The sequence below is a fragment of the Geotrypetes seraphini genome, chromosome 10 (assembly GCF_902459505.1).
Source record: "Geotrypetes seraphini chromosome 10, aGeoSer1.1, whole genome shotgun sequence".
Classification (NCBI taxonomy): Eukaryota; Metazoa; Chordata; class Amphibia; order Gymnophiona; family Dermophiidae; genus Geotrypetes; species Geotrypetes seraphini.
In genome coordinates this window covers 62,152,725-62,178,738 of record NC_047093.1, presented here as the reverse complement: position 1 = coordinate 62,178,738, position 26,014 = coordinate 62,152,725, and the positions used below count along the sequence as shown (strand labels likewise).

The following is a 26,014-nucleotide window of genomic DNA, read 5'->3' as shown; positions in this document are numbered from 1 at the left end:
CCTGAAGTGTATGTATGAGGCGGAAGATAGTAAAATGGCCAGCAGTTATCGGTTCAGATGAGCTGTCTGAAAGGAGAGAAGTTTAGTAACATAATAATAATAATAATAACTTTATTCTTGTATACCGCAATACCATAGAAGTTCAATGCGGTTAACAATAGAAGAGACTGTACATTTACAGCGATGATACATATTACAGTGTTGTTACATTTACAGAGATGTTACATAAATAGCAGTAATAAAAAGGCATATACTAAAGAAGAGACTGTACGTATACAGCGATGTTACATGTTATAGCAGTGGTACATTTACAGTGATGTTAAATGTGAGGCAATGAAAAGGCAGGGCAATTAGATAAAACAGAGATTGAGAAAGAGAGGCCATAGTGGCTTGGGAGGGGGGGCGTAGTCAGAGGGAATGGAGGCATGTCGAGGTCAGGAGGGTGCAGGGAAGGAGGGAAGGGATTTTTGCCTTTCAAGGGAGGGAAGGAGAAGGCAGGGTTATCGTATGGAACACGGGTGGGTGAAGCAAATTCAAATGCTTCCATCATATAGTTCAGTAGCAGGATGGGAAGGCCTTGTACGTGAAGCAGCCAAATTTTAACAGTGGGCGGGTTTTGATAGGGAGCCAGTGGAATTGTTTGTAGTAGGGCGTGACATGGTCCAATTTTTTTTATTCTAAAGATGAGCTAAACAGTTGAATGCTGAATTGTTCAAAGTTTGTTATAATGCTTCTGTGGGTATGAGAGATATACAATGTTGCAGTAATCTAGGATGCTGAGGATCAGTGATTGGGTGAGGATTCAGAAGAGGAGAACATCAAAATAGGAGCAGATAGATCATAGTTTCCAAAATTTGGCAAAGCCTTTGCATATAACAGCATCAACTTGGGCTTTCATGGTGAGCTTTTGGTTTAGTGTCACTCCCAGGATCTTAGTGGTTGGTTGTAGTGTGCAGAGTATGTATCCAATGGTGATCTTGTTTTCATCTGAGATAGAGGGATTTGCGAAGAAAAGATTTGGGTTTTTTTTTCCAGAGTTTAGTTTCAGTTTGTGGACCATCAGCCAATCTACTACACTGATGTTCTCGTTGATTCGTCCAGTCTACTTTGATGGTATGGTGGGAACTGTAAGGAGGACTGTGATGTCATCTGCATAGCTATAATTTTTCACTTCTATGGATGCCAGTCTTTTCCTTAGTGAGCATAGGTAGATGTTAAACAAGAACGGTGACAGTAGAGAACCAGGTGGGTGCCCAAATGCTTGAATGCTGACAAGAAACGTCATCAAGTGGACACTTCCAAGTTGATTTTGCAGCATTTTCAGTGACCTGGTACCAACATTTTGGAACTGGTTGATAAAACATGGTTAGACCACTATGATCCCAAGACAAAACAACAGTCCATGCAATGGCAGCACTCAGGTTTCTCCAAGGTCAAGGAAATTCAAGATCCAAAAGTCAGCAGAAAAGGTCATGGCCACAGTGTTTTGGGATCAGGAAGGTGTAGTAAAGACTATTTTCCAAAGAGTCAAACACTTAATGCAGAATAACTTGCTGTGCTGATTAAGGGGTCATTGAAAGAAAAAAGGAGAGAGAAGCTGCAGAAAGGAGATCCACTAGTATCCATTCTACTCCACTCAGGATTTTGTAGACTTCAATCATATCTCCCCTCGCCCTAACCTTTTCAGTCGTATGAGGAAAGACTAAAAAGGTTAAGGCTCTTCAGCTTGGAAAAGAGATAGCTGAGGGAGATATGATTGATGTCTACAAAACTCTGAGTGGAGTAGAATGGATACAAGTGGATCGATTTTTCACTCCGTCAAAAATTACAAAGACTAGGGGACACTCAATGAAGTTACAGGGAAATACTTTTAAAACCATTGGGAGGAAATTGTTTTCAACTCAGAAAATAGTTAAGCTGTATAATATGTATGTATAATATTTATGTATAAGATGGAAAGAATGTTAGCTTTGCAGAAAGGAAATTTTAATAAATTTCAGGAGGTTTGGAGACCATTAATAGAGTATTGTAAAGAATGAATAATCATTTTTCCCCAGCTGATATAATTGTACAGGGGTGGGGGGGGGGAGGAAGTTTAATTATAGATTGATGGGTTGGATTAATAAAGAACAATATATATATATATCTAATCACATATGTAAGAATAGGGTTGGGAGGGAAGGATTTATTTTTATTTTTAATTGTGAAATTACTAAGAATAGATACTCAAGTGATATTGTATAAGTTTTACTGTTAATATCTGTTGCACTTGTTGTTAGATGAAAAAATGAATAAAGAATATTAAAAAAAATAAAAAATAGTTAAGCTCTGGAACACATTGCCAGAGGTTGTGGTAAGAGCGGATAGCGTAGCTGGTTTTAAGAAAGGTTTGGACAATTTCCTAGAGGAAAAGTCCATAGTCTGTTATTGAGAAAGACACGGGGAAGACACTGCTTGCCCTGGATCGGTAGCATGGAATAGTGCTATTCCTTGAGTTTTGACCAAGTACTAGTGACCTGGATTGGCCACCGTGAGAACAGGCTATGGGCTTGATGGACCATTGGTCTGACCCAGTAAGGCTATTCTTATGTTCTTAAGACACTGTACCTACTCACAAGGCTGGCAAAATGATAGATGTTTAGATGCAGTTGGGGTTTCAGTGCATAGACCATCCATCCATCACCAGATCTTGTTCCATTTGACTATTTTCTGTTTCCAAACCTTAAAAAGAGAGTTTGAAAGGGCAGCAATTTTTGAGTGATTCAGAGGTGATTTCAACAGCGAAGCAGCATTTCAGTGACCAGATATCAGAGCATATTTTGTAAGGGTTAGAGAAACTTCAGACACAATATGCCAAGTGTGTTGAACTTAGGGGTGAATATGTGGAATAACTTGCAAGTTTCATGGCTCCACATCATTCCCTTCATGGTTAGGCTGAGAACTTTTCAGTACCCCCTCATATGTGCACGTTTGCTTTGAGAATCTGCAAAAAGTCCAAGTATAAAGAAATACATGCAGTCTTTGTGCTGATGTGGACACATTTTGAAAGCTGCCCCATCTAATTTAATTCAGCAATGGCACCTTCTAATTGCAGAAGTCATGCTGAAATTAACTAGTAATCATGATTTACTGCTCAGTTAGCAACAAACGGTCCCACATAAAAATCAAACCATTAAGGAATCAAAAATTGTATGTAACTCACTCAAAAACTAACAATGTACGAGGGATCTTCAAAATGTTTCTGCACTTTCAGTTTTTTAAACACTATTTATTAAATATCTCAAAAGCAAATCACATCACTACCTGCAAGGTGAGTAGGCTTGCCTGACTGACTGGTCACATTTCTCCCTCCCCAATCATGGCCCGTGAAAATATGAAAAGTGTGGAAACCTTTTATACCTTAGGAATAACAATACTTTTGGTCCTCTTTTACCAAGCTGATTACCGTGGTGGCCCGCAGTAGTCACTCCAAAGCCCATTGAGAATTAATGGGCTTTGGTGCCATTGCTAGCACGGCTTTGAAAGATGCAAACTTTTAAAGATGCAAGCCTGCAGAACACTTCAGTTCTATTCTATGGGGTAGGGAAAAATTAATATATATCTTTTTTCCCATTTTAATTACATCACTAGCAGTCTAACACAGAAAAAAAATCAATATGATATCCAAAACTTTTTCATGTATGATGTATGGCTTCTTCTTTTCTTTGCAAAAAGTATTTTACTGAGAGAACCTAGAACAGATACCCTTGGGGGAATTTTGTAGCACTCTGTATAGCAAAAATTGTGCAGAATTTTGCACAGAGGCCAGAAGGCTGCTGGTGATTTTCAAAGTTTCCTCTATCCCTCTTGGCAAACATTCTGAGCTTAGACCCTCTTTACCTAAGCCCTCTGCAATGGGACACCACTCCCCCAACTGAAGCACAAACTGTTTCTGATATTTTGCCTTAAACCCGGAGCTTAAGTTGAAGATAAGGAGATATGTGACTGTATTTGAACTATGAGGCTCTATGTTGGGGGAACCCTACACTAAAAAATTATAAATAAGAGAATGCAGAATTTTCAAAAACCTTGTACAGAATTTACTTTTTTTTTCTTAGAATTCCCCCATTATTAAAACAGACTGCTGGTGAATTTGAGGGGCAAGGCACCATTTGAAAGATGACCTTACTTCATATCTTCTATTTCTCTTTCTGTTTCCTTGATTTGCTTTGTCAGAGTTTGGTTTTCCATTGCACTCTTGGCGCCTCCTAACTTCTGATTCAGATAATCAAGCCTAGGTGGAGGGAAGAACATGATCAGAAACACATCCACACAGTAAGGAAATATAATTTCCATTTCATGACTCCTGCCATTCTTTTTTTTTTTTTAACGTATGTTTATTAACAGTGAAAAATACACCACCCAACCTTGCACTCGCCACACTTTACAGTACCAGTATATGGTAAACAAAAAAAAGTCTGTCAGTAAATACTGGATAGCACTAAATCATTGAGCATAAATCATATTTTTTTAAAATTATATACATAATATATCAGATGAAAAATATACTTACCACTTTTAAAAAAGGGGATGACATAATAATAATTTCAGTTATTACCAAACACATGAAAGGAAAATGTCACCCTCCTGATTTCCGCTATTATTACATATATGTCACACTGAATGGTTTCTGATCCTCAAACAAATTGTATTATTAAACAAAGGAAGTCTGAGTAAACGTAACACAACTTTTACATTATTATGGCCTTTATTTGAGGTCAAAGTTATCCAACACCCATGTGAAAAGTAACTGCCCCTAAACTTAATAATTAGTTGCACCAACTTTAGCAACAATAATTGCAACTAAACACTTTCTACCATATAGATAAGCTATTAAGGCAGTTACAAATTCTTCAAAATATTTGCTGCCCCACTAGAATGCAATATATGCAAATTTGATAGTCACTCCGCATTGGCTCCCTGTGAGCACAAATGGAATTTAAACTATGTACATTATATATCAAATTTTATCATGCATGGAGGGCCATAATCAAAAGATACATCTAAGTCCAATTTGGACATAGGGAGCTAGTCGTCTAGTTGGTAGTGGCAAAATGTCCATTCTCAAAAAGTACTTTAAAATATTTTTTCCCCAAAAATCGTCTATCTGTACATCCAGACATTTGATTGTCCAGACTGCCAGTATATAACATAAATCTCTATTTATATAACACAAAAGCCTTTAGGTTCCTACCTCAATAATCTTCTTTCTAGTAGAAAGGTATATGAATTTTGAACCAGTGGGTTATTCTCCTCTAGTCACGAGTGGTGTAGAAGGCATCATCTACATTTTTTTTTCTCTCTTGGCTCTACCTCCTGCATCACTAGTCAGTGCTTTAGCTCCTTAATTTGTACCAAGGCAGTTTATAATCACTATAAGAGGAGAAATAAAAAAGGCAGGATATGGGGAAACTCCCCAGCAAAACAGATTGTGCTGTGCTCTGCAACGATTAAAATACAACCAATAGGAACATAAAACAAGATGGAAACAAATAAGCCATCTACCTGAGTACACCCAGCACTAACACTTATGTAGCTCTCAAAGTCTCTCAATTGCCTTTTTGCTGTACAGAGTTAACTCATCACTCTTCTGGCAGGAGAAAACCAAACATCTGGAAATATATATCTGAGAACATAAGCAGGAGACATGAAATTTGTCAGGGCAGGCTTTCAAGACTCAAATGCCTTTCTACTAGAAAGAAGATTATTGAGGTAAGAACTTAATCTTCCCTTCTAGTGCAAAAGGCATACAAGTCTTGAGCCAGTGGGACATATCAAAGCAGTCCCCTGAGTCTATGGAGGGACAGATAAGCCTGCTGCCAGCATCAAGGACCCAAAAGGGGTGTCCATTCGTGTCGCCATATCAACCCTGTAAACTTCATGAAAGTATTGATGGTGGACCATGTAGCTGTCCTACAAATCTCTTCAGGCAGAACTGCCCAGGACTCTGCCCATAACAAAGCCTCACCCTTCGTAGAATGTGCTCTCAAATAGAGAATGACACAGAGACCTTCTCTCTGCTGGGCTCCTCCTTATGACGTAATTTCCTTTTTTCACAAAGAAAGGAAGTTGCATCATAAGGAGGAGCCCGACAGAGGGAAGGCCACAAGTATTGTCAAGCAAGCCTGTGTTCAATGGCTCGCTCTGCAAGGTTTGTGCCAGCGGCAGGGAGGAAGGGAAGCTGTCTGGACCCACCAGACTGCGAGCTAGTGCTGACCGATTCGCCTCCCGGTCTCACTTTAAAAACTAATTATGGCCTGTGGAGGATTGCTGGTGCTCACCCACAATCAGAATCCCAGGCATGCATCTAGACAGACAACTGCCCATGTCTGCCCAAGTCATCATGTCACACGCAAAGGATTCTGCATACTCTGGAAACTCAGATCCATCAGAAAATACTTTGATCAGGCGCCTTTCACACTCCTAGTCCAATCACTAGTCCTAAGCATCCTAAATTACTGCAACATCATCTACTTAGCAGGACTACATAAGCACTTCTGGAAACTAAATGTTATTCAAAACACCGCAGTAAGGCTCTTATTCAACCTGAAAAAATTTGATCATATCACATCTGATTACCACAAACTTCATTGGCTGAAAATTGAGAGCCGAGTACTTTTCAAATTTTGATTTTTTTTTTTTCTTTATTCATTTTTCATCTTACAACAAGTGTATCATAAAATAACATTTAAAAAGCTCTATATGGTCTATTGTCCAACTATCTCACCAATCAATTCTCATTTTCCAAACCTGGACGATCCACTCGACTTCAATCATTCTTTGCCTTCCCTTCAATTAAAGGCTGCACCCACAAGAGATTCATCAACAGACTTCTACCCTACCAAGCAGCCTCCTCCAAAAATCCTGAATATAATCAGCTGGTCAGAACATCAACCTCTTACATGCATTTCAAAAAGCTCCTAAAAAACGCACCTCTTCCCCCCCAACAGGACAACCTTGCTTAAATTAACTCTATTCTAGTTATTGCTCTAAGACTACGATCTTTACTATTTATCATTAACTCTCTCCTTATAAAACCATGTTTAATCTCCCTCTATGTGTTCTATACAAATTTTCTGTACTCTTCTGATTGTTGTAGTTCGCTGACTCTCTTCCGTCACTTTTCCTGTAAACCGCATTGAACCGAAAGGCTTTCGCGGTATATAAATATTTATGTTACGTCATGAAAGTCTTAATTCAGGCTGGACAGGTAGGTGCCCTTGAAAAGAGTTGCCCTCCTAGCTACAGACGTCTGTCAAGAGAGTCTGTGACTTCTCCCGGCAGAGCTGCCCCAATAATACTGGGGACCTCTGGCACACTGAAAAGCCACCAAATCCAGATAAATAAAACCTGAAAATAATAAAGTAAGATCAGAGAAGATCAGAAAGATACCTTCCATCTCGCATGTAGAAGAAAAAAACTGGGGAGCTAGACCACTGCCCAGTGATGCAGGAGGTGGAACCGAGTGAAAAAAAATGTAGATGATGTCTTCTATACAACTTTCAACTAGAGGAGAATAACCAACTAGCTCAAGACTCAAATGCCTTTTGCACTAGAACTGATATTTAGACTTTAAATTTTTGGTTATGGATCTAAAGGACTGGAAAATACCATATATACTCGAATATGTTGAGACCCCCCATTTCCCCCCCCAAAAGAAGGAAAAATGGTTGACTCGAATATTCAAGTGCCATGCCCTGCCAGGATCTGCACTCAGTGTCCTCTCCCACATGCCCTCCCCTGCCAGGCTCTGCACTTAGCCCCCCTTCCCTGTCAAGTTCTGCACCCAGCCCCCTTCCCTCCCTGCCCTGCAAGGCTCTGCACCCAGTCCCCTTCCCTCTCTGCCCTACCAGGCTATGCAGCCAGCCCCCCTCATTACTTGACAGGCTCTGCACTGCACCCTGTCCCCCCTCCTTGCTAGGCTCTGCACCCTGTCCCACCTCCTCTTCCACCTCTAGTAGTCTAATGGTAGCCTGCCTCCTGTCCTGGCCAATACAAATCATTTTTTTTAGCCTCCCTCCTCCCCCGTGTACATTTTCTGCAACACCCCCCCCCCCGTACCTTTTCAGTTAACCCTGGTGGTCCAGCAGTGATGAACAGGAAAACAATAAGACACTCTCGTAAAAGGTAATATTCACTTACTTAAATAATTTTGGCTGTAGCATATGTTGTAAGCTGTCACTGACCACAGAATTCTTCAGCAGTGTTTTTTCCTCATTTTTCCCTGGGTTTGGAGACATGCAAATAGATTGAAACAAACAAAAAGGTACAAAGTTCCCAGCATGGAGAAGAAGTAAAAACAGCACAAGTCACAATAAAAAAGGTATTCAAAAACAAGAGCCTAACATAGTTGTCTTTGTCAGTTTTTAAGTTGGAACCACTTTGAGTACAAAGGTACTGGAGAGCCAACAAATATCTTCTCACATGACAGACCTACAGTAGGTGCCCTTCACACCCACACTTCTGGCTGCCATCTTCATCTCCTGTGTCTTCCACCACAGCGCTGATGCTCCACAGGACCACATTCCAGTGCAATCACATCCTGCTCCCTCTGACAATTTCCTGTTAGAAGGAGTGGGACATGTAGAACTGAAATGTGGGCCTGGCATCATGGTAAGTCAGGTAAGCATGTTGTCCCTAAACATTTTCGTCGTCCTGCCACACTTAACTGGTTGCATTTCACCAGCCCTTGCTCTTATGCAGGCCCACAACAACAAATGTGTGCCAAAGACATCAATCCATAGCAAATTGTTTCTCACACAAATGCCTCCCTTACCTAGGGTTATGCCACCAATCTCTCCCTCCTCCCACCTTCCTCTCCAAGTGTAGCAGCTCTCCTTTTTACTTCCCTCCTCCAGCTTTTCCTCTCCATTCCCTTCTTCCCTCTCCCTTCTCCCTAGGCATCCAGCAGCAATGCCCAATTGTTCTTGCCTCCTGCACTGCTATCTTTCAACTTGGTACAGCCTGACCCATAGTGCTTCTACATTAAAGACAACACAGAAAATATATATTTTCTTACATTCATTTGACATCATTTAACAGAATCTATTTACTATCGGTTTTACGAAATTCGCCCTATTGCATGTTGCAGGTGTTCCAGGCAACTTACAATAGAAATATAATACAACATAACTATAGTACACATAAACATATCAAAGCATTGAGTTTTTTCCCTAATCTAAACTAAACCTTAAGTTTTTATACCGCATCATCTCCATAAAGATAGAGCTTGGCCAAAAAAGGTTTTTATGCCGATGAGATTCTCCGCCTGAACACCTTAGCCACTGCTGTGGCGGTGAGAGGGCTTTGTCTGAGGCTTTTCCTTCCTGTGGGGACTTTTTTAGCTCATGTTGTAGTGTTTTTTTGCCTTCCACTATATCGTTGTGAAAGTGTTTATTGTCGATACATCTTGGATTTTTCATATATTCTGCGTTTGGATACTAATTTGTAATTATACATATAACTGTACTTTATCGCTATTCTAGAAACTTGACGCTCATAAGCTATAACACATACTGCAAAGGGATATGCATATGGAAGGGGCATGGATGGATCAAGGTGTGCCTCACATTTATGCATTAAGATTCTAAAATATTGTCAGTTACACACTCAACTGCAACAGTCACTGTCATTTTCACAAGTCATTGACACAGTGTTGGTGGGTGCACCTAAATACCAACTTACATTAGTAATTGCCGATACAGAATCCCTGCTTAGGGAGCAGCATTTTAGCATCTAAATTTCAGTTACCTTTCCAGAATTACCCTTTTTGCATCTTGAAAAGTTATGAGTTAAACACTATATAAAAATAAGCATTGTGCTTTATCTCAAAATTTCTGCCCAAATTTCTGTATATCTATCTATAGTGCCATGCTTGAAGTAAAAGCTGACAAAATTTCAGTTTACATTTTATTTATGGCCCTAAAACCTTTTTTGGTCAATTTTTGGCTGAAAGATTATTTGAATTTATGGCTCTATTTTTGGTTTTGACTGAAAATAACTGTTTTCAGTAGAAGCCAAATATTTGTGCTTCATCCCATTTGTCTGTCTCCCTCCCTCCTCCTCCCCTCTTTCCTCTCTCTCAAAAGCCTATCGTACAATCTCTGGTTGTCTAGGGGTGTAGTAGAGGCTGAAGCAATCCCCAGTCACCTTTGCTCATACTGGCTCTGCTCTCAAAATGGCTGCCACAACCTCAAGTGACAGTCCTGTGAGACTGTCGCCTCAACTGATAGTGGATAAACAGAAGACCAAACAGAACTTGAGAACACCCACTTGTACCAGAGCTGAAGCAATGTAAAGCAGACAAAATCACACATATCATTTCTTACATTTGCGCCTTGATAGCTCCTCAAAGGATTTTATGCCTTGTGCTTTCTTCTCTTTTGTGTCTTCGTTGGCGGGTGGCCCCTATAGAAGATCAGCACAATAAGAGAGAGCACATAGAGGTGCTAGAATACTACGATACCTACAAAAGGCAGAGAAAGGGAGAAGCAGCCCTGTACTAGTCAGAAATATACAGCAAAGCATAAATTGTTTTCTTTGTTACCTGCCAAAAAGATTTATAGTTTATAGCTTGTGTTTAACAAACCACTTTTCCAAAATAGAACAAGCAATCTACAATTTAAACTAGAGGGGGACATTGTTTTCCTTAATTGTTCTTATCTCTCAACTTATTGTAGTTCTACCCTTTTCCTTTTGTGTCAGTTTGATATGTGAGTCTTTGTACTTGTCTTTACTGGATATTAATTAGCTATTAATTTTAATGTCTGTATTACCCTGTTTTTGCTTTTTATTGTTGTAAAGCTGCTTTGTAATTTTGAAAAGGCGGGATAAAAATATTTTTAATAAACTTGAAACTTGACCAAGTTATTAAGCTGTCAGATACCGCTTTCTGTGGCAGGCCTTCTTTTGGATAACTATGAGGCCTTTAAGATAGCCAACAAGGGTCACTGCCTTTAACGTGGTAAAAGTGCCTTACTGGGTAAAAAAGGTTATTTTGTCAGTGGTTGAGTGAAGCAGCCCCTTCATATTGGGGGTGGAGAAACTAACTTCATGATTTAATGTTACTGGAACTTCAATATGCTAAACTCACTCCGAAACACAAGACCCTTTTTCTTCAGGTTTGGGACGTGCATATTTTTTCTCTTTCTCCTAAAGCCCACAGCGCAGTGTTGAACTCTCTTTGAGAAGATGGGGCTCCAGCATCCCTTAGGGGGATTCTAGGAGGGGGGGGGGGCAAAAAGAGAGGGATGGGTCAGGGCTGGGACTCGAGAACTGAGATTCTTTAGTTTGAGTGGCCATCAGTCAGGCCGCCAGTGTTGCTGTTGGATTCTTGCTCTTTCACAACCCAGCTCTCTTGCTTCAGGGTTTCAGAAACTCTCTGGTTTTTGTTTCAGTGTTCACTTGTGGATTGAGCCCATTTGTTATTTCTTTAGAATTGACTGGAGGAGAGAAAAATTTACTGGGGGTGGGGGTGGATTTTAGGTTGATTGGTTTACTGTGTATAATTGAGACCGGTTGTGTGCGTCATGCAATTACTCCTGTTGTATTTTTCTGTATTCTGCCTCTTGTATACCTTATATGTGTGTTTGGTCTCTTAATAAAACAGATTTAACAGTAAACTAGAGGGGGAAAGGAATGCTATTGGGGGTCTCTCTATTTGAAGGTCAGAACATGGGGATGGGGAAAATGTGGAGCATAGGTTGAATTAAAATTCTGTTATAATTTGATTTTCAGAATTTGTGGGGCTGTCCTGCTGCAGAATTAAAATAAAATCAGAAAATAACTTATGTACTTTAATTGTAAACCTCTGGGTTTACCTTGGCAGTTAGGAGGCATATTAGCAATAATAAAACTGTAAATTGTTATAGGAAAGAGAATGAAACAAGGCAGGAAAAGTGTGCTTGAAACTGTTAAAAATGAAAGCTAGAAAACTACTGGAAATCTATAAATTTCTCAAATAAAATAAACACCCTCCGAGGGGTTCTTCACAAGGGTCTACGTAGCAGCATTCCCCAGAGCAGTTAGATGGCAATTTTTTGTTAAAATGACAGATTTGAGTCATGGGGGAAAAACCAAGGCTCTTCCCCACACCATGGTGAAGACTATTTCCACTACACAAACCATGTGAGCATGAAGTAAGCACATACTGTTAAAGAGTTTGTCAGATACAGAAAAGGGTGCATGTTTCCTAAGGATCTCAGGCAAACAGAATGAATCAAAAAGATACTCACAATTCCTGTGGCTTTATCTTTAAAATATGGCTTCAGAAAGTGTCCAAGATATAGGTTGGCCCTGGGGCTTTCTTTATTTTGTGACTTTAACCCTTTGTAGCCTGCCAGCTCCCACATTAATTCCTCCTAGCACACAAAATATACCGATTAACAAATGATACATAAAAAAGCTGTCATTGGGAAATATTATGAAACAGTCTCTCACAGGAGCCCTTAGTAAGCTGGATGGTGGGGTAAGTGTCATGCTAGTACTGCAGGCTATTAAGATTACTGCTCAGCAGCAACACGATTCACAAACTGGCTTAGGCGCGATTCTCTATAGGACGCCCGTGTGCTTAGGCGGCATCTGAAACTGGGAGTCCTATACAGAATCCGGGCCTAACTTTCTAAGGTAGGAGGAGCACATGCTCAGAAAAGTTTTTGAATTTCTGCAACTCCAGGATTGCGGGAAGGGATTGAATACCTAGCGCATTGAATCCGGAAGGGACGTAGCAGAAAATGGTTTTATAGCAACCTTCTGGACAGTAACAAAGGAAAGTACAAGAACATAATGAGCTCACTTATCTCAAGTCACACAAAATCCTCAATATTAGAATTTTAACATTTTTTTAAAAATTCTTTATTCAGTTTTAACTCTTGCAACAAGTGTACAAAATTCAATCAAATAATTCATAAAAATCACTTCACATTCTAACAATTATTGTCAAATGCATATAAAAAAGACCCCTCCCCCACCCATTCCATTCATCAGGAATAAACCCATTAAATCACATAACATACCTCCCCATCCCCATTTTTAAAACTATCATTTGTTTCAGAAATACAATTTTTAAGGTTGATGTTTAAACCCAATGTTTATTTTGTATTGAGATAAAAAATAAAATCTGATGGCAGATCAAGACCACTACGCCCCTCTGGACTGCCCAATTTCTTAATTAATACAATGCCACAGACCCAGCTGGTCTCTCTCTGATTTTCTCCTTCACTTCTTTGCACTGAAGGGAGTCAGAAATCTTTACACACCAAATTCTCTTAGGAAAAAAAGGTGGTTGAAACCTTTCTACCCACATTGCACAAGAAGGGCTTGGGATCTCTCAATATAATGAATGGACACTACTAGTGAAATGTTTCAACTGAATTCCAAATTAAGCTAATCAGAACCAAGGTCCAAGTCTCCTTGCAGCATCATGTCCTGTGACAGATTTAGTTTGCCCTTGTACCTGTTCCTCCTTATTCTGAGCAAGCAGGAGCTCTACCTCCCGAATCTTCTCCTCAATTACTTCCTGATACACCAAGTTGATCTGTAAACATGTTTCTGGGTTTTCAGGGAGATTTTTCTCGAGATCTTCATTGTCATCTTCTGTTCCTTCATCCTGAATTAAAACAACCACAAAGATAAGCATTTTTCCTTCTGCACAACTGAACCTACATATCCAAGAGCTTCAACAAGTGCTTAATATCTGTTACCTTATAAAAGTTATCACTGCTTCTCGGACACTTTGTGGCTAAGATTTAAGTGCAGGGTCTAAGCCACAAGCTGAGTAAGGTGACTTTTGATTATTAACAGAAGTGGGAGAATTTAACACCAGTAGTTAGACTGCACTGGGGACATGATTACATTATGACCATGGCCAAAACAGGAGGATTAAATGGCCTTCTCTAAACAATATCATCACCAATGAATATTTTATTGATCAGCCTATAAACACCCTTTCCACCTTCTCACTTTGGTAAGGGATCTTTTTCCAAGTTGCTATTCAGTAACCACAAACCTGTATTTACATTATGGGCTCTGTTCATTGTACATCCCATGAACAAGTAAAAAAAAAAAATATGTAAAAGAACAGACTGCCATGATGGGACTTTTCCAGAAGTCAAAATACTCAGACCTAATTTGTTCCTTGACAACAAAATGAACTAATTACCATATGAAAATCCAAATCCAAATCTGTATCTGCAAGGTCATCTGTGGAAAAACAAACAGAGGAATGTGATTGTTAAACTGCATCTCAATGCAAAGACAGGATGATGTAAAAATATTTATTAGAGTGGCAGAATATAGGAAGTTCCCTGTTTAAGAATGGGTTCTGTTTTTTAAACCGTTCTTATGTTGAATTTGTATGTAACTCAGATCCTAGTATTCTTCCTACTTTCTCCACCTCCTTGAAGCCTCTCTTGCATCACTTTCCATCCATCCTACTGTTCCCGCTCCACCATTACATCCAACATTACTCCCTCTCATCTCTCTTCCCCATGCATCTCTACCTCGCTCCTCTCCCACCACCATGTCCAATAATTCTCTCTCCTTCCCTATGCCCAACAATTCTCCTCTGTATCATCTCTCTTTCCCTCTCAGACACCCAATTCTCCCTTTCTATTCTCTCCCCCACCTCAGCATCTCTTTCCCTCACTCCCTCCATTCTGCCATCCTATGGTTCATGCTCCCCTCTCTCCCTCCATTCTGTGTGCCAAGTTCATGCCCCCTCCCTGCTTCCTTCCATCCTTTGTGTGAAGTTTGTGCTCTCTCCCTCCCGAGACACAACGCGCCTCTCTCTTTCTCCCACCCTCCCTCCATTCTGTGCCCCAAGTACGTGTCTCCCTCTGGCGGGTGTTTGCCTTCTTCTGACCAGCTCCCTCTGCCTTCCAGCCAGTCGTTTCTTTGCACAAAGCCACGGGCAGCAGCTCCTACGAGCGCCCCGGGGCTGAGTTGGAAGCCTTCCCTTTAACATTGGAGGAAGCTCCTCCCACATCAGAGGGAAGGCTTCTGGCTCAGCCACGGGACGTGTTTAGGAGCTGCTGCCCTCAGCTTATTGCAGAGAAACTACTGTGGCTTGAAGGAGGGAACCGTCCAGAAGGTAAACATCCGCCAGAAGAAGGCACGTACTTGGGACACAGAATGGAGGGAGGAAGAGAGAGGGGCGCGTTGGGACACCGAAGGCAGAACAGGACCCCCTTTTGTAAGTATGAATCTAATGTAAGTCAGATGCTCATAAAATGAGGACTGTCTGTAAATTATAAAAGAACGATCAAGAGAAAACCTAATGTATCTTTACTCTCTAATCACCACGTTTAGAGTTAAGAAGGTATTTTTTTTTCCCAGCAAAGCAGACTTAGATACAAGAACGCTGGGTTTTGTTCACTGCCCTGATTGAGGGAATTAGAGGGTTGTTGAAATCAATGAGTTTCAAGTCTTTTTACAACCTACTTTTCACACAAAGTACTAGCTACCTACAGTTCCTGCATTTATTTATGGTGACAATATCATTCTGCCCTCTTTCTCAGAGCACAAGGTAATATTTTTACACTTCATTAATGAATTTTCAAAACCATATGGCACCAAAGTCTCCAATAACCTACCAACAGCACACCCTGGCCCTGATATCCAATCTAGTAACATTCCCAAATCACAGCAGTCCAAACCCTGCCATTTTTTCTGCACACCACAGTAGAAGCATTTCAGGTTTCAATCACATCAGTGCAGCAATCACATCAGTGCTATCCATCGCTTACCTGATTCGGAATCTGAGCCCAGGCTACAATCAGATAGAACTTCTATCAATGTGGCACCACCAGGATCCAAATTCTTCTCCAGCTCCGCAATTTCTTTCTGGAGCTGCTTTCTTCTTTCTGCATTTAAATCCACTGCTGCCATGGTTCTTACCATTAAAGAAAACAAGCACATTGAGAATGTTTGACAGTATCACTTGCTCAAGCAAGACCCATTATCCATTCAGACAGAGGTGATTTTATAACAAATTATCTATCTAAAAAAAGGGGAGGGGGGAATTTAATGAAACCAACATACACTCAGAGATGCCAAGACACACATTTAACTGTCCTCACACACTAGGCACCCTTCATCAAACAAATTCAGGGATTGGAGACTCCTCCTCTCCCCCGTGGTTCCTGCCATCTCTCTTCATTCTTTCTTCTGCTCTCTGGTTCAGCATGTCTCCCTTACACCTCTCCCTCAATCCTAACACCTTGCCCCGTCCAATCTTTAAACTCATGCCTGAACACCACTGTTTTCCTTCTCATGCGTCCTGCCCCTTCCAACACAACTTTGCTTCCTCCGTCCCGTTTTGCCCTGCTGGAATAAGGAAATTGTATCAGAAGGAGGATGTAGGATGTTAGGGAGATGGAAGTTTCTTACCTGTAATGGTAGTTCTCCTTGGACAGTTGATCTTACAGCCACACAAGTGGTGATGTCACCTGGACGGAGCCGACCTCAGCTAGTAATAAGCTAAGAAAAATCTAGAATACTTGTTAGCACATGCGTCAGCCATTCCCACCCAACTACTGTACATATACTGTAACTGTTACTGTACCCTCAGTTTCATAGAAAGCAGGCGGTCAACAGGGGAGGCTGGGCGGGATTTTATGGCTGTAAAATCAACTGTCCAAGGAGAACTAATGTTACAGGTAAGCAACTTCCATTTCTCCATGTACAGGTGATCATACAGCCACACAAGTGGTGCCTCCCAAGCTGAAGGTAACAGACCCAGAGGAATTAAGTTAAAATGGTAAATGTATTATAATAAAACTGATGAATAGTCTGTTACCTGAGAGATGTGAAGGATGGCCGTTGTCGCCTTATAAAGCCGCTTGAAGGACTGCCTTTGTCATTTGCGAATCCTCCTGGGACACTTTGTCAATACAGTAGTGACAGGTAAACACATGAGTGGATGCCCATGTAGCAGCTCTGCAGATGTCCTGAGGGGGGTACACCCGTCAAATGAGCCCACGTACTAGACATTGCCCTGAGGTCATGAGCAGTGATATGAGGCTGAGAAGACCCATCAGAAGCCGAAGGCCAAGATGAACAGCAGAAGTGGATAAGGCTGGAAAGCCATCTGGACAAAGTTCCTTTAGTGACTGGTTTCGGATGTGCAAACCCATGAGAGATAGAAAAAGCTGAGATGGTCTATCTGGGTAGCTGGTGCAGTAAAGGTATATTGCTAATGCTCATTTACAGTCTAACATCTGCAGATTCCTGTGTCAGAAGAGTGAGGTGGAGGAAAGAATGAAGGCAAAATGATGGATTGGTTGAGGTGAAATTTGGATACCACCTTAGGCAGAAAACAAGGGTGGGTTCTGAGCAACACCTTGTCATGAAGCACTTGAGTGTAAGGCTGATAGTGTACAAAGGCTTGGAGTTTACCTATTCTTCTGCTGGATGTAATATCCACTAAAAACAACATTTTCCATGATAGGAACTTAAACGAAGTGGTTTGCAATGGCTCAAAAGGAGAAACGGAGAGGGTTCACAAAATGAGGTTAAGGTCCCATGCCGGTACAGGTGGTTGTCGTGAAGGTATTAGTTGAAGAAGACCCCTGAAACAGAGAGGTGTTCTCTATTGGGTCATGAAAGACCACCAGGGCTGCCATGTGAGTGCAGATGGAGTTATATGATAATCCCAGAGATTTTAAAAAGGTGAGATACTGAAGAACCTGAGAGAAGGAAGACATAACCAGATCCAAATGTCAGGAATGACACCATAGGATAAAGCTTTTCCACTTAGAAACATATGATTGTTTGGTGGAATCAGCTTGAGATGCCAAGAGAATATGCAGAACTTCTGAGGAGATCTGTGACCTCGCTGTGGGAGGAGCAACCAAGCAGCGAGATTCAGAGATTGAAGGTGGGGATGTAAATCATCCATCTTGCTGAGAGATGAGATCTGGAATGAGAGGTAACAGATAGGGAGGATGTTGTGCTCTGTTCAACAAGATAGGAAACCATGGTTGTCAGGGCCAGTGGGGAGTGATGAGAATCATGTGTGCCCTGTCTGCAAGAGCCTTTTGAATGGTCCTTCCTATGAGTGGAATCGGAGGAAAAACGTAAAGGAGAGACATCCCCCAGAAGATGTGGAAAGCGTCCGCTGAAACCTTCTTGGGAGCGAAGAACCTTGAGCAGAATTTGATGCACTTCGCATTGTGAGGGGATACAAATAGGTCGATCTGCAGTGTGCCCCATTTGTCGAAAAGGTTGCGTATAACTATGGTCTTGAGAGACCACTCGTGAGGAGCAAGTTGCCTGCTGAGTCTGTATGCAAGTTTGTTGTCTTTCCCTGGGATGTAGATCGCTCTGAGAGTACAGCTCAGATGGAGAGTGAAGTTCCAGACCGCGCAAACCTCCTGGGAGAGACGCAGGGATCCCATGCCTCCTTGTTTGTTGATATAAACATGGCCACCTGATTGTCTGTCTGGATTTGAATATTTTGGATAGCCAATCACATGGCATGCAGTTCGAGATAATTGATGCTTTAAGCCCAAGTGAGCCCCCAAGCCTGTTTTGAAGCATCGGTCGTGATACTGATGGTGTGTTGAAGTGGTTGGAAGGGAAGACCCCTAGTAAGATTGGTGGGTACAAGCCACCAGTGAAGGGCACTTAAAAGCTGCTGAGAGATTTTCATCCATGTCGCAAGGGACTGACTAAACCGGTCCCATCGGTGTTTGAGGAACCACTGTAGAGGCCGCATGTGCAGTCTTGCTAGTGGTAGGACCTGCACTGAGGCCGACATGTGACCCAAAAGTACCAGGGCGGACCGAGCCGTAACTGTCATGTTGGAAGAGAGTCTGATAAGATCTTGAATCACTTGTGTTCTGAGTTCTGGCAGATAGACTGCAGCTGTTGAGATGTCTATGCAAGCTCCGATGAACTGTAGTTGCTGGGTAGGAGCTAAATGAGATTTCTGGAAGTTGAAGAGGAATCCCAGTTTGAAGAGGAGGTTTAGCGTCTCCTTCAAAGCCCTGAAGTTTTGTTTTGGCGACGTAATCGAAATCAGCCAGTCGTCTAAATACAGGTAGATCATGAGTCCCTGTCACCATAGGAAAGCTAGGATTGGGATCACACACTTTGTGAAGACCCTGGGTGCGGAAGATAGAACAAATGGGAGTACCCTGTATTGGAAGTGCTGACTCTGGAAAACAAAACATAGATATCTTCGATGTGATAGATGAATCGGTATGTGAAGATAAGCTTCCTGGAGATCCAAGGAGGAGAGCCACATGCCCTGCTCTAGAAGGGGAATGATGGTTGATATAGAGAGCATACGGAATCGCTCCCAAGATATAAATTTGTTGAGATTTCGCAGATCCAGAATCGGCCGAACACCTCCGGACTTCTTGAGGATTAGGAAATATCTGGAGTAAAATCCCTGACCCTGCTCCCGAATCGGAACTGGTTTGATGGCATTGATGGAGATGAGGTGATCCATTTCCATTTGCAATGGCAACAGATGAGACAGTTGCAGTTGATGTCTGGTAGGAGGATGGGATGGAGGTGGAAGTTGAAATTTGATACAGTATCCCACTTGGATGATCTTGAGCACCCATGAGTCCATGGTGATCGAACTCCAGGCATTGGAGAAAAAGTATAAACGGCCTCCCACTGGAATGTGCTGATGTGGTATCTCATCAAAAGGAAGGCTAAGGTTTCTGTGCTGTGACTGGAACTGGCTTTTGGGACCTCTTATACCTCTGAGGTCCAGAACCTGATGAAGATCTGGGATTGCGGTTGTAACGTTGCCTCTGATACAGCTTGTAGGATTTAAAAGATTTCCGAGAGGAGAATTGTTTATTGGATGGGAGGGGGAAATTTCTTTGTTGCAGTAATATTTGCATGTTTTATTGCGCTTATTATTAATGTACATATATGTAATTTATTTATTGCACATTTGTAGTTTGAAAATCAATAAAGAATTTAAATATATATATATATATTGTTGTTTTTATATGGTTGTTCATAATGAGGAATATCCAAGGTGGTACAGTCTTGTTTTATCCCTTCAATAAGCTCCTTGACTCGGTCACTGAACAAATGCTCCCCCATGCAAGGAGCATCAGAGATCTTTTCGTAGACATCTGTTCCCAACCTGGAGGAATGGAGAAATGCCAGCCTCCTGGTGCGGCTGGTGATTAAAGCTTCCCGCATGGCGGTATTATAGGAATCGTGAGCTGCCTTGATAAGGTTCATGGAGCATTCTTCAAAATTGGAGATGATGGATTGAAATAGTTCTTGAGATGACGATGGTAAGGCATCCACTTTGGTCTGCAATTCTTCCATCACTGAACACAGATATTGCGTGTAGAAAAATTGATGCACTGCAATTTTTCCTGACAACATGGTGTTTTGATATTTTTTTTACCCATGGAGTCCATAGACTTCATCTCCTTCATAGGGGGCGAGTTAGAGAAGTCTTTTGTACTTTTGGATTTGCACATGGCAGACTTCACCACCAAGGACTGGTGCGGAAGTTGTTGCTTACCAAACCCCATGTTGTCCTGTACCTTGTATTTGTTTTCCAAACTTCTCTTTGTTACTCTAGAAGTGAAGGGTGTGCTCTAGATGGATTTGTGGATATCCAGCAGCATCTCATTGATAGGAAAAGAAATAATTTATTTAGGGATATTTAAATATTTTAATGCCTTAAGGCTCTTCTCCCTTGGGTCCGGCTTCGATGTTGTAGACAATTGGAGTGTTTGAGCCATCTTGGAGAGGAAGTGAGACTATGACATGTCCTCAGGAGGAAATGAACACTCAGGTTCAAGTGGTGAAGACTCCGATGGCAGTCCTGGTGAGTCACGAGCCTGATGACTGAGGAGTTGACTGAGGAGTGCACGGCTGCCCCAAGTGATGATGCAGTTGAGACAGATCTTGAACGTTTTCTAGATGGAGAACCTTTGGGCCTGCTGTGGCAGAGATAAGGGAGCCTTATCTGGAGATTGAGAACATTGTTGTAGAAACTGCTGCAACAACTGGAACAAAGAGTGAGAGTCTAATACAGCTTCCTGTCTTGTAGACTGCTGCTATGTATGTTGAAGAGGAGATCAAGAACGCATGATTGCAGGAGATCCAGGTGATAGCAGAGATGGAGGAGACAAGTGGTCAGAGGAATCAGTCAGACTACGTGAAATCCTCCAGTAACCCCAACATTTTTTCTGAGGAGAAGATGAGGAAGAAGATGTTGCTGAAATGCAGTGCTTCCATTTAGACTTTCTTTTTAAAGTAGGCAGATCAGGCAGTGGTGCCAAAGAAATGGTGCTTGCTGGGTCCTTCAGCACCGTCATCTGTCCGGGGCACGTCGGTTCCATCAGGGAAGCAGTAGGCTGAGATGGTGCCGACGTCATCTGAGGAACTGCTTTAGTGGGTGGAGCTGAGTAAGCAATCAGTGCCAAGCGAGCATGTTTAGCAGAGCTGTGCACAAGCTTTGATTTTTTAGCAGACTTCGTCACTTTCTCCCCAGTCCTTTGCAGTAAGGCGGAAGGACAATTGGGAGAAAAAAATCCTTACCGACAAGTGACCTGACTTCTGAAGATCTTGAGCCAGGCTTTCCTTTAATCTAAACTCCCTGATCTTTAGCGATCTTTTGCTAAACTAGGAACAATGAAAGCAGGTCGCAAGCTAGTGATGAGGTCCAAGGCAGCGCATACAGTTGGTATGAGAGTCAGTGATTGACATCTTGTGAGCAAACTCAAAGCACCTTTTAAAACCTGTTTTTTTTCTTTTCTGACATTTTGAAACATATTGTATTAAAATCAAATTCCTTGTAAAGAGAAATAGTAATTTGTTTTTTCAAATGGTTGATCAAAAGTGGCTGACACATTGAAACTAGTCCGGAGGTATGACACGCGAAGCGGAAACTAAAAAACTAAGGGATACAGTAACGGTTACAGTACATATACAGTAATAGTTTGGGCAGGAATGGCTGATGCATGCGCTAATATGTATTCTAGATTTTTCTTAGCTTGTTACTAGCCAGGGTCGGCTCTGTCCAGGTAACGTCACCACTTGTGTGGCTGTATGATCACCTGTCCATGGAGAAGTTGGATTGGGGGTTGGGGCTTGAAAGGGAGCCCTATACCAAATTGGAGATGGAGTGGGAGGGTGTTGCATGCGAGTTGAGTGTCTGCTTCCTTTTTTTTTCTCACTGTACTAGGAGGCGTTAATAATTTTTTGCATTCATCAACCAACAAATTGGCTGAAAAACTCCACGACCGCTTAGTTTTTATGCATGCGTTGAGGATTGAGTTTAGACAGGAGGTGCAGGTGTCACAGGTTGGGGGAGCTACCTGTAGACTGCTGAGGTGGAGAGCAGCATTTTCGTTGCCCATCGTGGGGTGGTTTTCAGTGAACAGGGCTTGGGATCCCTGCCAGCCAGCTGTAAAATAACTTGTTTTTAATTTTTTAAATTACTCCTCTGTTGCAAAATTACTTCAAAATGTAATGCCAGAAAAGAAAGACACCTGAATCTGTGAACAATGTTCCTCCCTTCTTGATGAGTGGTACTCCATGAATGTATTAATAGCTGCCTAGTTTAGAGGGCAATGTGCCATGGTGAACTAGGCAAAGCTCCTGTAATAGTTGTGCATTTATTATTTAATAAAACTAAGCAAATTGTCTTCAGTCATAAATAATACATACATGAATTTAAAGAAATCTGACATCTTTGTTTGGTAAGAGAGAGGTTTCCCTTGGTTGAATACAGCCCCTAATCATTTCATTCCTGAGTAATTTTATTCTTTTAGTTCTAAGCATTTGATTTACTAAGGCCCTCTAACTAAGCCTAACGAGCTCATCTGAGAAGTTTGGAGCAAAAATGAAGCTCATAAGTGCAAAAAATATACTTTAAAAAAATTTGGAAAAAAATCTAACATGGCCAGCTTGGGTGTCGATTTTGCCCTAAAATGGTCTGGGAAAAGAACAGGAACCCCTGGAAAACAGCAATTTTATGATTTTAAAGGTTTGGGGGGCGTGTAAGGCATGCAGGGAAACCTAAAAAAAACCCAACAAAAACCTGTTGAGGACCCCTCCCCAAATCGCTAAACCAGGCAAGCAAGTTGTTACTCACTGTTCTATGGTGCTGTATGGGAGAAATGGCAGGCAATGCTGAAACAGCATGTAGGGAGATCTAAAGCCTCAGGAAGCTGGAAAACTAGATTTCAAGTCTTCCAACTGCCCCACTAGCCCGACCACCACAGCCAGTGACCTCCGTCACCTCCAAAGCACTTGGGGAAGGTACGCAGTCCAGTCCCGATCCCGGTCGCACCTCCAAGGAACCATGTACTTATGTTCCACCCACTAGCGGATGAACCTGGGGAGAGCTAGCTCCTGATCCCGGAGCCCCGATTTGATGTGCAAGCTGTCTGGGGGGCTTATTGCAGGAGCAGGGAACCCCCCAGTGTCAGCCTAGAGGCCTCTGGGAGATTATATCAATCTGACCCTGGCATGGGAAGGCAGATAGACCCTTAGTGCAGGGAAACTGTTTTAAGTAGCCCTGATTGATATATTTTAAGTTTCAAGTAGCCCTGATTGAATCATGGCTTGCTAAAAGGTGTTAATGTCTGATTAAGAGGGTGCTTAGGACAATGGTGCACAGATCAAGCCAGAGACTTAATCCCATCACCATGCTTGCAGGTTTTCTCACCCTCCTTTGTCAATTAAATTGACCATTGTCTCAAACAGTTTGCAAGTTCTAAACAGAAAGATACTGGGAGATACAATATTTTCTCTATTCAGAATAAGATTCCAAGGTATAAAAGCCTGCTTTCTGCTCTATCAAGTTATCTCTCTCTTTTTCTATGGAGCTATCAGGAGAGGGGTCTTGGCCCTCTCTCTCTCTTTCTATCTAGCTATCTCTTGGCTCTTGGCTTGGCACTCTGGCTCCCCCTCTCTCTGTCTATCCTTCCCTTTATCTATGGAACACGAAGCTTCCTAGAACTGCAAGCTTCTATGTCCCTCTTTGCCTCTGACCTCTGTAAGGCAGTGAGACTGCTTGTTCTCTGCTTAAGTGTAATGCTCTCTGCTTAATTGTAATGCTTATAAATATTACTTTTCTGTAAGACTATTTCTATAATATATTCTTTATATAATCACCCCTGGCTGTGCTTCTTATTTGATTCTATCCCTAATGAAACTTCTGTGAAGGAACTGAACCTGGGACCTGGCGTCTGTCAGTGCGCATTTCACTTAACCCCTACCACCTATTATTGTGGGGGCCACTTTCAAACTGACACCCAGAAGCAGACTTTCTCCTAGAGTTCGCAATCTCCTGTCGCAAGGATGATCCCACAGGGAACTTCCACAGCACAAGTGCAAAACCCACGAGAAAACTATCCAAATTAAGACTTAAAATTTAGAAATGAAACACGAGCAGAAGAGATAAACTCCTACAGTCTAGTATGTAGAAATACAAAACTGAGGTCCAGGGAACATGCTCCAGGGTATAATAGCAGAGGGAGGAGTTAAAGCTTCTATCAATTGAAGTTTCCTACAGCTCCTGGCGGGCCAGGATGCACAATATCCATCCGACCCGGAATAAAGTGGGATTGTACAAGAAGCTGTCATTACTTTTTATTCTTTAATTTTTTGGGCTGCATTTTAATTAAAACTTGTAATTGTGATTAAAGATATTTTTTTTGTATTTTACCCCACTGCAAAAAATATATACATTTAATAATACTGTTATTAAAATTTTAATAAAATTGGAGTCTTTCTATATGCTAATTTTTCATCCTTGCTCATAAAAAGCAACAAAATTAAATTTTAATAGTATCTGAGTTTCTTACTCTATCTTTCAAAATATGTTTATTTAGAGGGAGGATTTCCTGAGGTGAGTTGCTACCTACAGTATGTAATATCTAGATCAGGGTGTCCAACCCGCAGCCCTGTGAAGAATTTTGTGCGGCCCCACTCACGCTCAAGGGCGATGCGGTGTTTTCCTCTGGCCGCCCACAGGTGTTTACCGTCTTGCCAGCTCCCTTCTCTGTCTTGCTGCAGCGTTTGCTCAAAGCCACGGGCAGCATCTCCTACGTGCCTCCTGCGGCTGACCCAGAAGCGTTCCCTCTGATGTTGTGACGTCAGAGGGAATGCTTCCAGATAAGCTGCAGGAGGCACATGGGAACCACTGCCCGCGGCTTTGAGCGAACATTGCAAGATGCGGAGGGAGCAGGCAAGAAGGTAATCACCCGTGGCACGGAACGGAGAAAGGGAGAAGGGCGTGAGACTTGAGAGGGAGCACAAACTTAGGAAAAATGATGGAAGGAAGGAGGGAGGGGCATGAACTTAGGACACAGAATGAAGGGAAAGATAGAGGGGAGCATGAGCCATAAGATGGAAGAATGGAGGGAGTGAGGGAAAGAGATGCAGAGGTGAGGGAGATAATAGATAGGAAGAATTGGGTGTCTGAGAGAGGGAAAGAGATGGTGCAATCGGGGAGATAAAGAAAGAGGAGGGATGGAGACAGAGACAATTATTGGACATGGTGATGGGAGAGGAGTGAGGTAGAGATGCATGGGTGCAGAGAGAAGGGGGAGAACATGCTGGGCCGAGGAAGCTTCCTGGATGGTTGTTTTTTTTGGGGGGTATTAAAAGAAGTGCCAGATGGGCCTGGGGAGAAAGCTTATGGGGGCAGAAACAGAGGACAGAGAGAGAGATGGTGGGCAATGGTCTTAAGGGAAAGAAGTTGCACCTGGGGTGGTGTGGAGGAAGAGGGAAAGAGATACTTGAACTGTTGGCAAGAGAAAGGAAGAAATGGTGGACCTGGGGAAGGGAGGCAGGCATGGGGAGAGATGAGATGGGATGGGAGGCAGTTGGGAAGAGAAAGGGAGAGAAGTTGGATCTAGGGATGGGAGGGAGAAATGTTAGGCCTGTGGATGGAAGGCAGAGAGATGCAGCATCTCTCTTTTTTCTCCATTTCATTGTTCAGCATCAAGGGAGGAGAGAAGAAGAAAAACAGAAA

General features: G+C 42.0%; 1 protein-coding gene across 1 annotated transcript in view; it reads right to left on the bottom strand.

The window, feature by feature from the left end:
• SNAPC4 (small nuclear RNA activating complex polypeptide 4) overlaps positions 1 to 26,014 on the bottom strand; it is a 127,666-nt gene that overhangs the window by 95,554 nt on the left and 6,098 nt on the right. The window contains exons 2-8 of the mRNA XM_033960333.1: positions 15,783 to 15,928; positions 14,198 to 14,238; positions 13,493 to 13,645; positions 12,273 to 12,398; positions 10,368 to 10,446; positions 8,182 to 8,263; positions 4,169 to 4,273 (exon numbers count right to left, since the gene is read on the bottom strand). Coding sequence (XP_033816224.1) covers positions 4,169 to 4,273; positions 8,182 to 8,263; positions 10,368 to 10,446; positions 12,273 to 12,398; positions 13,493 to 13,645; positions 14,198 to 14,238; positions 15,783 to 15,924 — 728 coding nt within the window. The 5' untranslated portion in view covers positions 15,925 to 15,928. The remainder of the gene's footprint in view (positions 1 to 4,168; positions 4,274 to 8,181; positions 8,264 to 10,367; positions 10,447 to 12,272; positions 12,399 to 13,492; positions 13,646 to 14,197; positions 14,239 to 15,782; positions 15,929 to 26,014) is intronic.